We start from the raw sequence: 12,727 nt of genomic DNA, 5'->3' as shown, positions 1-12,727 counted from the left end.
AAGATAGAAAAATAAGCCTACCTTGCCTCAGAGAAATTCCCCAAAGGAAAAGGCAGCCCCCCACATATAATGACTGTGAGTAAGATGAAAACACAAACATAGAGATGAAACAGATTTAGCAAAGTGAGGCCCAACTAGCTGAACAGAACGAGGATAGGGAAGATAACTTTGCGGTCAGCACAAAAACCTATAAAAAACCACGCAGAGGGGACCAAAAAGACCCTCCGCACCGACTAACGGTACGGAGGTGGTCCCTCTGCGTCTCAGAGCTTCCAGCAGGCGAGAAAAACCAATAAAGCAAGCTGGACAGAAAAATAGCAACAAAATAACATAAGCAAAACTTAGCTTAGCAGAGCAGCAGGCCACAGGAATGATCCAGGGAAAAAACAAGTCCCACACTGAAACATTGACAGGAAGCATAGATCAAAGCATCAGGTGGAGTTAAGTAGAGAAGAAGTTAATGAGCTCACCAGAATACCTGAGGGAGGAAACTCAGAAGCTGCAGTACCACTTTCCTCCACAAACGGAAGATCCCAGAGAGAATCAGCCGAAGTACCACTTGTGACCACAGGAGTGAACTCTGCCACAGAATTCACAACAACATTCATTCCACTGAGTGAGCACAGACCACTTTCTAAACTTCTGACAATATATCTCCGCTTCATCCTGACCCTGACACAGAGCCAGCAAGATTTTCTCTTCCTGATCCACTGAATTAGGTTCGTCATAAAGCAATCCAAGCGCCAGGAAAAACGCATCAACATCACGCAATGCCGGATCTCCTGGCGCAAGGGAAAATGCCCAGTCTTGAGGGTCACCACGTAACAAAGAAATAATGATCTTTACTTGTTGAACAGGGTCACCTGAGGAGCGAGGTTTCAAAGCAAGAAACAATTTACAATTATTTTTGAAATTCAAGAACTTAGATCTATCACCAAAAAACAAATCAGGAATTGGAATCCTAGGCTCTGACATCGGATTCTGAACCACAAAATCTTGAATGTCTTGTATCCTTGTAGTGAGATTATCCATCCAAGAGGACAGACCTTGAATGTCCATGTTTACACCAGTGTCCTGGACCACCCAGAGGTAAAGGGGAAAAGAGAGACAAAACACACTGCAAAGAAAAAAAAAAGGTCTCAGAACTTCTCTTATCCCTCTATTGAGATGCATTAGTACTTTGGGCCACCTGTACTGTTATGACCTGGTGGTCAGGACAATAATGGACCTGGTGGTTAAGAGCACACGGAATGACCTGATAGTTACTGATAATAAAGGACGAGCTCTGGGATGTGGGAACTCTGCTGACCGCAATCCCTAAACCTATCAAACACACTAGAAATAGCCGTGGATTGCGCCTAACGCTCCCTATGCAACTCGGCACAGCCTAAGAAACTAGCTAGCCCTGAAGATAGAAAAATAAAGCCTACCTTGCCTCAGAGAAATTCCCCAAAGGAAAAGGCAGCCCCCCACATATAATGACTGTGAGTAAAGATGAAAATACAAACACAGAGATGAAATAGACTTAGCAAAGTGAGGCCCGACTTACTGAACAGACCGAGGATAGGAAAGGTTACTTTGCGGTCAGCACAAAAACCTACAAAAAGACCACGCAGAGGGCGCAAAAAGACCCTCCGCACCGACGCTCCCTCTGCGTCCCAGAGCTTCCAGCAAGCAAGACAACAAATTAAATAGCAAGCTGGACAGAAAAATAGCAAACCAAAGAAATACAAGCTGGAACTTAGCTTCTGATGGGAAGACAGGTCACAAGAACGATCCAGGAGTGAACTAGACCAATACTGGAACATTGACAGGTGGCATGGAGCAAAGATCTAAGTGGAGTTAAATAGAGCAGCAGCTAACGAATTAACCTCGTCACCTGTGGAAGGAAACTCAGAAACACCCACCAGAGGAAGTCCATGGACAGAACCAGCCGAAGTACCATTCATGACCACAGGAGGGAGCCCGACAACAGAATTCACAACACTTGTGTCCTCATTATTGACTGCGCTTTACACCATCGCCATCCACCTACACCACTGGGAAGCCCTGGGGACATACTTCACCTGTGGGAAGGTATACCATCCGGCTGCCATTCCATCACCCCAGCGGACCCCATAGCAGCGTCGGTCCCCCTGACCGAACACCACAGGTGGCGTCACGAACCCCTGACAGACTATACCCCCTTTACTGGACGCCCCTTAGCAGGGTCACGGACCGGGTCTAGCCACCGTGACAGACTCCGCACCGAACCAGAGAGGCCCGGTACCGAGAACTTGTGGCCCTGTGTCTGGGGGCGCTCCAGTAGCAGGTCTCTACCACTACTGGTATGCATGTTGGCTCCTTAGACGGCGCACACCGGGGGATACCCACTTATGTTTTATCATCCTTGAGCACTGTACTTCATTGTATGTTTTGTATATTGTCTGCACTTTAAAATTAATATGTAAATTATATGTGAATTAATAAAGTATTATTATTATCTAATTACCTATATGCTCCTAGTGTACTCCTTATGGTTCTTATGGAGTTGGTTTTCTTTCTTGGTGAGGGGCTGTTTGGCACTATTTAGTGCTTTAATCCTCCCCTGGGTATCTAGTATGTTGCATGGTTCTGGTATCATTATATACTAAAATAGTAAATAATAGAAGCCATCAGCCCGATCACGTGACATCTTCATGGTTACGCTCGATATGATCCAGCATCTTCTATGTGCCCTGTGCTGTTTGGGTGTAATGCTCTCTGGCGGCCGCTGGGTGTCGCCGCTCGTGCTCACAGTGTGGCCGCTCCTCCTTCCCGAGATCCAATAACATCGTATATATCGGTGATCGTGTATTGTGCAGGTAGGTGCCCGTCCTGGGTTCCCGCCGCTGTGTACATACAGCAGGGGGGCGGCCGAGGCTTCTCCTGCTGCTCTGGGACCGGGTGAGACCGGTATTTCTGGAGAATGGCCGGTCTGGGCCTGCATGTCTGTCCAGAGGAAGGGCTGGAGCTCATCAGTACAGGAGGAGCTGCAGATGCCAGTAATGTATCCTGTGTGCTCAGCCTGGCATCAGGTGTGCGCTGACTGCTGGTGCCCAGTGATGCCATCATTATTTGAGTCTGCGACTCTGCATGTAATGAGTGTGAGTGAGGCAGCGACGACATGCGACATTGTGAGTGAGTGGTGGCGGAGATGTGTGACGTGAGTGAGGCAGCGATGGCGACATGTAGACTTTGTGCGTGTGGCAGAAATATGCGACGCGAGTGTGATGGAGACATGTAAACTTTGTGAGTGTGGCGACGACGACATTGACATGTGACGCTGTGAGTGGTGGCGGAGACGTGCGACGCTGTGAGTGGTGGCGGAGACGTGCGACGCTGTGAGTGGTGGCGGAGACGTGCGACGCTGTGAGTGGTGGCGGAGACGTGCGACGCTGTGAGTGGTGGCGGAGACGTGCGACGCTGTGAGTGGTGGCGGAGACGTGCGACGCTGTGAGTGGTGGCGGAGACGTGCGACGCTGTGAGTGGTGGCGGAGACGTGCGACGCTGTGAGTGGTGGCGGAGACGTGCGACGCTGTGAGTGGTGGGGGAGACGTGCGACGCTGTGAGTGGTGGCGGAGACGTGCGACGCTGTGAGTGGTGGCCTAGACGTGCGACGCTGTGAGGCAGTGACGACATGCGATGTTGTGAGTGAGGTGGTTACATGCGACGCTGTGAGTGGTGGCGGAGACGTGCGACGCTGTGAGTGGTGGCGGAGACGTGCGACGCTGTGAGTGGTGGCGGAGACGTGCGACGCTGTGAGTGGTGGCCCAGACGTGCGACGCTGTGAGGCAGTGACGACATGCGATGTTGTGAGTGAGGTGGTTACATGCGACGCTGTGAGTGGTTGCCTAGACGTGCGACGCTGTGAGTGGTGGCGGAGACGTGCGACGCTGTGAGTGGTGGCGGAGACGTGCGACGCTGTGAGTGGTGGCGGAGACGTGCGACGCTGTGAGTGGTGGCGGAGACGTGCGACGCTGTGAGTGGTGGCGGAGACGTGCGACGCTGTGAGTGGTGGCGGAGACGTGCGACGCTGTGAGTGGTGGCGGAGACGTGCGACGCTGTGAGTGGTGGCCTAGACGTGCGACGCTGTGAGGCAATGACGACATGCAATGTTGTGAGTGAGGTGGTTACATGCGACGCTGCGAGTGGTGACCTAGACGTGCGACGCCGCGAGTGGTGGCGGAGGCGTGCGACGCTGTGAGGCAGTGACGACATGCGATGTTGTGAGTGTGGCGGTGTTGTGAGTGAGGTGGTTACATGCAACGTTGTAAATGAGGCGGCGACGTGAGAGAGGTGGGGACTTGTGACACGACTCGGCGGGGATTGACTGGGATTTTAACTGCAAGTTGCTTTGCTGCCGTAGACTTCAGTGTGAGACATAAGGGACAAAAGGTAGGGAAAAAAAGGAGTAGGCGGCTGCTGAGCCGTGGACTATGTGAAGATATGTCGAGACATTCCCGTGTCCTGTATACACCGGTGTATATCGTGTTACTGCACATGTCGCCCGTCTGACAGGCACAGGACACTGCGGTTTAGGTGGGCCGTGAATGCCCCTCTATAATCTATTTAACTGCAAGTTGCTTTGCTGCCGTAGACTTCAGTCCCGCCTCTATAATCTATGGCATCCATGTTCATTACTGGCCTAAGTTCACAGGAGCGTATAAAGAAATCGACAAATGATCCATTTTTCCTTGAAGATAATTAGATATCTGTACGACATCCGTTTTTATACATCAGCAATAACTAATATTTCCAGACATTTCTTTCCTGTGGACTCTTGTGTGATCTGTTGACCGTCGTGTGATGTCAGCTTTTTCCCCATAAAGTACTTGCACCGTATGTACGGTTGTGTGAATGTCGCCGTCCGAGCACAGGGAATTCGGCCTGTATATGGGATCTGTGTTCATTGTGCTGTACAGTGTAGCCTCCATGCTCATTACCGGTTTGGTAGGCAATCTCTGCATGTGTTAGGCTGTCAGACAGACTGAGACATGGACTCTAACATATTATTCGAGCCCGCTGAAGTCACTCAGTATCTGAGCATGATCTGATAACGCCTTATCCCAGCGCGCTCGCTCATCACTACTCCTATCCCTGCGTAGACCTAATTGTACATAAACTAAGGCAACTGTCGGGTCCCTAAGTGAGCCTTCTCGGCCATCGTGTCTGGTACACGAGCCTGCATACGTTGGAGCGCTGTACTCTGCTTTTTCTGTCAGTCTCGTAGACAATGAATGAAGCAGAGGTTGATCATGTGCACCTACGCTCCAAGCTCTCCAGGGCCCTGTTCTCAGGATTACTGGGGGCTTCAGCAAGGACCCCCAGAGATCAGTAAGGTATCCTCCATAATACACATATGGGATAGCCGACTATCTATTGAGCAACACTTTCATCTGTAACCTGCATGTGACATTTTTTCTAATATAAAAAGGTAGCTATTCTATTTTATAGGGTTTCCAATTCAGGACACCCTAATTTCTAAATCGGAACCCTCTAGCAATAAGCTCAATCGATTCTGATATATTGAACCCATTCAGATAGATTATCGAACTTGTAATAATTACACCCAGTCCTCGGGAGTCTGGGCTGCTCCTTACAGCACCATTTTGGCTAATGGAGGGGATCCCAGTGTGCGGCTCTCACATTAAAATGTACATTGTTGTAAAGGGACCCTGTCAGCACATGACTATTCAAACCAAGTGCAGGAGCTCGGAGCACCCTTGGTGTGGCCAAACATTTAAGTTCACCTTCCCACTTACTTGTTTTCCCTTGTTCTCCTCCCTTCTTTGGCTCTATAAAGTCATAGCTGTCAATCGGGGATAGAGGGGAAAACAAGTAGGTGAGAAAGTGCATTTAAATGTTTGGCCACACCAAGGGTGCACCTAGCTCCTGCACTTGGTTTGAACAGTCGTCCTCTGCTGACAGTCCCTTTTTAAGTGATTAAAACCCCTTTCTTCACACATTTGGTGAATGTCTTTGCTCACATTTTTGGATAATGATGGTGACCCTTGGAAGTTATCCAGCCTTTTAAAACTGATGTCCAACAATCTCTTGTAGGAGCCGCAAACTTCTCATAGCTGCAAGATCCCTTTTATTGAGGATTTCATCATAACTTTTAGTTTCTCATTATCCATGTGAATCATATTGTCCCCTCCATTATGATTTCACAGATTCCTTGATTTTCTTTTTTTGCTTCTTCTAGTGCATCCGGATCCAATCATGTCCTATGTCTTTGTGAACGATTCTTGCCAGACCAACGTTCCCCTGCTGCAGGCCTGCATCGATGGGGACTTCAACTACTCCAAGCGTCTTCTAGAAAGTGGCTTTGATCCCAACATCCGAGACAGCCGGGGCCGTACGGGGCTTCACCTGGCTGCAGCCAGAGGGAATGTAGACATCTGCCAGCTGCTGCACAAGTTTGGAGCCGATCTCCTCGCCACCGATTATCAGGGAAACACGGCCCTGCACCTCTGCGGTCACGTGGACACAATACAGTTCCTTGTCTCCAACGGCCTCAAAATTGATATTTGGTGAGTTGATAATATCGAATGAGTCGCGCTAAGGAAAATGAATACATCCTGTTCAGTTTAGAGCAGCGGCTCCTCGCGTAAAGGGGTTATAATTCTCCTTCTGCAATTTCGGGAGGTCAGAGATTCAATCTGTTTCCCACTACCATTGCAAAAACGAATGCTTGCGAGGTCTCCCTGTTCTTGCATTTTGAGCCGATCACTTGACATGATCAATGATCACTTAACAAGCAATTGCATGTGACAAGTGGCGTCCTCCTTTATGTCATGGACTCCTATTAAGCATCATTTAGATTGGTGATAGAGATGATTTCATGGTTTACATCTTCTCCATAGAGCAGGTGATGAAATAAAAAGCCCTTAACTTTAATGGTTGTCTAAATACAATTCTTACCATTTAAAAAAAAAAAAAAAAAATTCTTCTTGAGTTGCATAAAAAAGTTAAAAAAAAATATCACATAGTAACAAGCACTAGTGGGGAAAAAAAAACGATAAAGGAAATAATTTTTAGAGTTGCATTGTGAAGGTGCAGGTTCCCTTTTCAACTATTATTCTTCCATAGACCTAAGAGTTGCAAAAATAAAGTTTTTATAACTCTCTGGGGTCCAGTGCTGTGATGTAGAGGTCGCTGCAGCTGATCAACAAAGACCAAAGCGGAGGCAGCTCTGGACCCCGGGATGTTGCACAAAAGCTCGGCTTGTATTCTTCCATCCCTGAACCTACGGAAGAATAATCTTTGAAACGTGACAACACCTTTAATTCCTTCAAAGGAACAGAGTCATAATTCCAATAATGTTCTTAATAGTTTCTATCAGTGACATCGGGGGTGATATTTTTACCGTTCTGTAATTCACATGTTTTCTTAGCAATCACCAAGGTGCTACTCCGCTCGTTCTGGCAAAGCGCAGAGGGGTGAATAAGGAGGTGATCCGCATGTTGGAGTCCTTGGAAGAACAAGAAGTGAAGGGTTTCAACAGGGGCACTCACTCGAAGATGGAAACCATGCAAACGGCTGAAAGCGAAAGATATGTCCAGTGCTCCGAGCTGCTAATGGAGAAGGGACACAGCACTCTGTCTGAAGGATCCACCGAGGAAGATTGGTGCGTTGGTTGACTTTTATATTCCTTCATATTTTCTGTCTTTCATCTAACACATTTACTCCTCAGTGCCCACATATCGACAGAAGGGCCTGAGATGGTGTCACCAAGTGATAACTAAAAGAGAGCTTGGCAGCAACTCCAGAATTTACCGTTATTAGAGGGGCAAGCTGATGGCTATCACTCCTGTCCCCACTTCTTCCATACACATGCACCCTCAGCAAATCACGCATGCTAGGAAGAGAGGAATAAGCTACTGCCAGTCTGATCTCCTCTCCCTGAGAAGAATGGAATCAGGAAACGGTATTGAGGGGGGTTTGCTTGGCCAGTTTGCCAAGTTCCACCAATGTACATTTAATGTGCTTGACTTGCTTAACCCCTCTGTGACCTTAGACGTACTATCCCGTCGAGGTGCCCTGGGCTTATCTGACCCTGGACGGGATAGTACGTCATAGCGATCGGCAGCGCTCACGGGGGGAGCGCCGCCGATCGCGGCCGGGTGTCAGCTGCTTATCGCAGCTGACATCCGGCACTATGTGCCAGGAGCGGTCACGGACCGCCCCCGGCACATTAACCCCTGGCACACCGCGATCAAACATGATCGCGATGTGCCGGCGGTGCAGGGAAGCACCGCACAGGGAGGGGGCTCCCTGCGGGCTTCCCTGAGCTCCCCGCAGCAACACGATGTGATCGCGTTGCTGCGAGGGTCTCACCTCCCTCCCTGCTTCCTTCAGCCCCGGATCCAAGATGGCCGCGGATCCGGGTCCTGCAGGGAGGGAGGTGGCTTCACACAGCCTGCTCAGAGCAGGCACTGTGAAGCAGCCTGCACTGCTATCTGATCAGTGATCTGACAGAGAGCTGTGCAAACTGTCAGATCACTGATCTGTGATGTCCCCCCCTGGGACAAAATAAAAAAGTTAAAAAAAAAATTCCAAATCTGTAAAAAAAAAAATTAAAAAAAAATTCCAATATAATGAAAAAAAATATATATATTATTCCCATAAATACATTTCTTCATCTAAATAAAAAAAAAAAAAACAATAAAAGTACACATATTTAGTATCGCCGCGTCTGTAACGACCCGACCTATAAAACTGGCCCACTAGTTAACCCCTTCAGTAAACACCGTAAGAAAAAAAAAAAAGAGGCAAAAAACAACGCTTTATTATCATACCGCCGAACAAAAAGTGGAATAACACGCGATCAAAAAGACAGATATAAATAACCATGGTACCGCTGAAAGTGTCATCTTGTCCCGCAAAAAACGAACCGCCATACAGCATCATCAGCAAAAAAATAAAAAAGTTATAGTCCTGAGAATAAAGCGATGCCAAAATAATTATTTTTTCTGTAAAATAGTTTTTATCGTATAAAAGCGCCAAAACATAAAAAAATGATATAAATGAGGTATCGCTGTAATCGTACTGACCCGAAGAATAAAACTGCTTTATCAATTTTACCAAACGCGGAACGGTATAATAGAAATATTATACCCAATAGAAATTCATGAATAGCTGGTTTTTCGTCATTCTTCCTCACAAAAATCGGAATAAAAAGCGATCAAAAAATGTCACGTGCCCGAAAATGTTACCAATAAAAACGTCAACTCGTCCCTCAAAAAACAAGACCTCACATGACTCTGTGGACCAAAATATGGAAAAATTATAGCTCTCAAAATGTGGTATTGCAAAAAATATTTTTTGCAATAAAAAGCGTCTTTCAGTGTGTGACGGCTGCCAATCATAAAAATCCGCTAAAAAACCCGCTATAAAAGTATATCAAACCCCCCTTCATCACCCCCTTAGTTAGGGAAAAATAAAAAAAAATGTATTTATTTCCATTTTCCCATTAGGGCTAGGGTTAGGGCTGGGGCTACAGTTAGGGTTGGGGCTAAAGTTAGGGTTAGGGTTTAGATTACATTTACAGTTGGGAATAGGGTTGGGATTAGGGTTAGAGGTGTGTTTAGGGTTACCGTTGGAATTAGGGTTAGGGGTGTGTTTGGATTAGGGTTTCAGTTATAATTGGGGGGTTTCCACTGTTTAGGCACATCAGGGGCTCTCCAAACGCGACATGGCGTCCGATCTCAATTCCAGCCAATTCTGCGTTGAAAAAGTAAAACAGTGCTCCTTCCCTTCCGAGCTCTCCCGTGTGCCCAAACAGGGGTTTACCCCAACATATGGGGTATCAGCGTACTCAGGACAAATAGGACAATAACTTTTGGGGTCCAATTTCTCCTGTTACCCTTGGGAAAATACAAAACTGGGGGCTAAAAAATAATTTTTGTGGGAAAACAAAAAGATTTTTTATTTTCACGGCTCTGCGTTATAAACTGTAGTGAAACACTTGGGGGTTCAAAGTTCTCACAACACATCTAGATAAGTTCATTGAGGGGTCTAGTTTCCAATATGGGGTCACTTGTGGGGGGTTTCTACTGTTTAGGTACATTAGGGGCTCTGCAAACGCAATGTGACGCCTGCAGACCAATCCATCTAAGTCTGCATTCCAAATGATGCTCCTTCCCTTCCGAGCCCACCCATGCGCCCAAACGGTGGTTCCCCCCCCACATATTGGTATCAGCGTACTCAGGACAAATTGGACAACAACTTTTGAGGTCCAATTTCTTCTCTTACCCTTGGAAAAATAAAAAATTGGGGGCAAAAATATAATTTTTGTGAAAAAATATGATTTTTTATTTTTACGGTTCTGCATTATAAACTTCTGTGAAGCACTTGGTGGGTCAAAGTGCTCACCACACATCCAGATAAGTTCCTTAGGGGGTCTACTTTCCAAAATGGTGTCACTTGTGGGGGGTTTCAATGTTTAGGCACATCAGTGGCTCTCCAAACGCAACATGGCGTCCCATCTCAATTCCTGTCAATTTTGCGTTGAAAAGTCAAACGGCGCTCCTTCCCTTCCGAGCTCTCCCATGCGCCCAAACAGTGGTTTACTGCCACATTGGGGGTATCAGTGTACTCAGGACAAATTGGACAACAACTTTTGGGGTCCATTTTCTCCTGTTACCCTTGGTAAAATAAAACAAATTGGAGCTGAAGTAAATTTTTTGTGAAAAAAAGTTAAATGTTCATGTTTATTTAAACATTCCAAAAATTCCTATTAAACACCTGAAGGGTTAATAAACTTCTTGAATGTGGTTTTGAGCACCTTGAGGGGTGCAGTTTTAGAATGGTGTCACACTTGGGTACTTTCTACCATATAGACCCCTCAAAATGACTTCAAATGAGATGTGGTCCCTAAAAAAAAAAAAAATGGTGTTGTAAAAATGAGAAATTGCTGGTCAACTTTTAACCCTTATAACTCCCTAACAAAAAAAAAATTTGGTTCCAAAATTGTGCTGATGTAAAGTAGACATGTGGGAAATGTTACTTATTAAGTATTTTGTGTGACATATCTCTGTGATTTAATTGCATAAAAATTCAAAGTTTGAAAATTGCGAAATTTTCGCCAAATTTCCGTTTTTTTCACAAATAAACGCAGGTACTATCAAAGAAATTTTACCACTATCATGAAGTACAATATGTCACGAGAAAACAATGTCAGAATCACCAGGATCCGTTGAAGCGTTCCAGAGTTATAACCTCATAATGGGACAGTGGTCAGAATTGTAAAAATTGGCCTGGTCATTGACGTGCAAACCACCCTTGGGGGTAAAGGGGTTAAACCACTTATGACTTCATGAGAAAGTGCAGAACAATGCTCCACGAGATGTTTATTCTTCTCCACAACTTTATCACCGACATGTCTGGTGGGTTCCTTTATACAGTTGTGGCCAAAAGTATTGACACCCCTGCAATTCTGTCAGATGATACTCATTTTCTTCCTGAAAATGATTGCAAACACAAATTATTTGGTATTATTATCTTCATTTAATTTGTCTTAAATGAAAAAACACAAAAGAGAATGAAGCAAAAAGCAAAACATTGATCATTTCACACAAAACTCCAAAAATGGGCCAGACAAAAGTATTGGCACCCTCAGCCTAATACTTGGTTGTACAACCTTTAGCCAATATAACTGTAATAATAATTCAGACGCCGACGGATAGTACGGGTTGACACTGTTGTACCCTCGGACTGCAGGGCAGCTTGAACTTGTTTGGATGTTAGTCGAGGTTCTTTATCCAACATCCGCACAATCTTGCGTTGAAATCTCTTGTCAATTTTTCTTTTCCATCCACATCTAGGGAGGTTTGCCACAGTGCCATGGGCTTTAAACGTCTTGATGACACTGCGCATGGTAGACACAGGAACATTCAGGTCTTTGGAGATGGACTTGTAGCCTTGACATTGCTCATGCTTCCTCACAATTTGGTTTCTCAAGTCCTCAGACAGTTCTTTGGTCTTCTTTCTTTTCTCCATGCTCAATGTGGTACACACAAGGACACAGGACAGAGGTTGAGTCAACTTTAATCCATGTCAACTGGCTGCAAGTGTGATTTAGTTATTGCCAACACCTGTTAGGTGCCACAGGTAAGTTACAGGTGCTGATAATTACACAAATTAGAGAAGCATCACATGATTTTTCGAACAGTGCCAATACTTTTGTCCACCCCCTTTTTTATGTTTGGTGTGGAATTATATCCAATTTGGCTTTAGGACAATTCTTTTTGTGTTTTTTCATTTAAGACAAATTAAATGAAGATAAAAATACCGAAGATTTTGTGATTGCGATCATTTTCAGGAAGAAGCTGAGTATTATCTGACAGAATAGCAGGGGCTGTTTAATAGGCCACAGGCAAATTGATTGAATTTCATGCATAGTGTTCTATACATGAAGCCTGTCCATATAGCTGCCTATAGACTTACAGTGCCTTGAAAAAGTATTCATAACCTCTGAACTTTTTCCGCATTTTTTCACTTTACACCCAGAAACTTAAAAGTATTTTATTGGGATTTTATGTGATACGCCAACACAACACAAAGTATCAAGTATTTGTGAAGTGTAAAGGAAATGATACATGGTTCTCTAACGTTTCAAAAAAATATAAATCTGAAAATTGTGACATGCATTTGTATTCAACCCTGCGAGTCAGTACATTGTAGGACCACCTTTTGCTGCAAT

The 12,727-nt window shown here is 45.5% G+C and overlaps 1 protein-coding gene across 3 annotated transcripts in view; it reads left to right on the top strand.

Annotated features, from left to right (window-relative positions):
* Positions 1–2,758: 2,758 nt before the first annotated feature.
* ANKRD46 (ankyrin repeat domain 46) overlaps positions 2,759–12,727 on the top strand; it is a 43,591-nt gene continuing 33,622 nt past the window's right edge. Inside the window, exons 1-3 of one of the 3 annotated variants that reach the window (XM_069731656.1) lie at positions 2,759–2,843; positions 6,227–6,554; positions 7,418–7,651. In XM_069731656.1, the coding sequence (XP_069587757.1) occupies positions 6,244–6,554; positions 7,418–7,651 (545 nt within the window). In that variant the 5' untranslated portion in view covers positions 2,759–2,843; positions 6,227–6,243. Of the gene's footprint in view, positions 3,057–6,226; positions 6,555–7,417; positions 7,652–12,727 lie in introns of all 3 variants that reach the window. The other 2 variants (XM_069731654.1, XM_069731653.1) reach the window with 2 other exon arrangements.

This window comes from Ranitomeya imitator, chromosome 6 (genome assembly GCF_032444005.1).
Source record: "Ranitomeya imitator isolate aRanImi1 chromosome 6, aRanImi1.pri, whole genome shotgun sequence".
NCBI lineage: Eukaryota > Metazoa > Chordata > Amphibia > Anura > Dendrobatidae > Ranitomeya > Ranitomeya imitator.
Note: the sequence above shows the minus strand (reverse complement) of the source record. Positions and strands in the feature narration are given on the sequence as shown.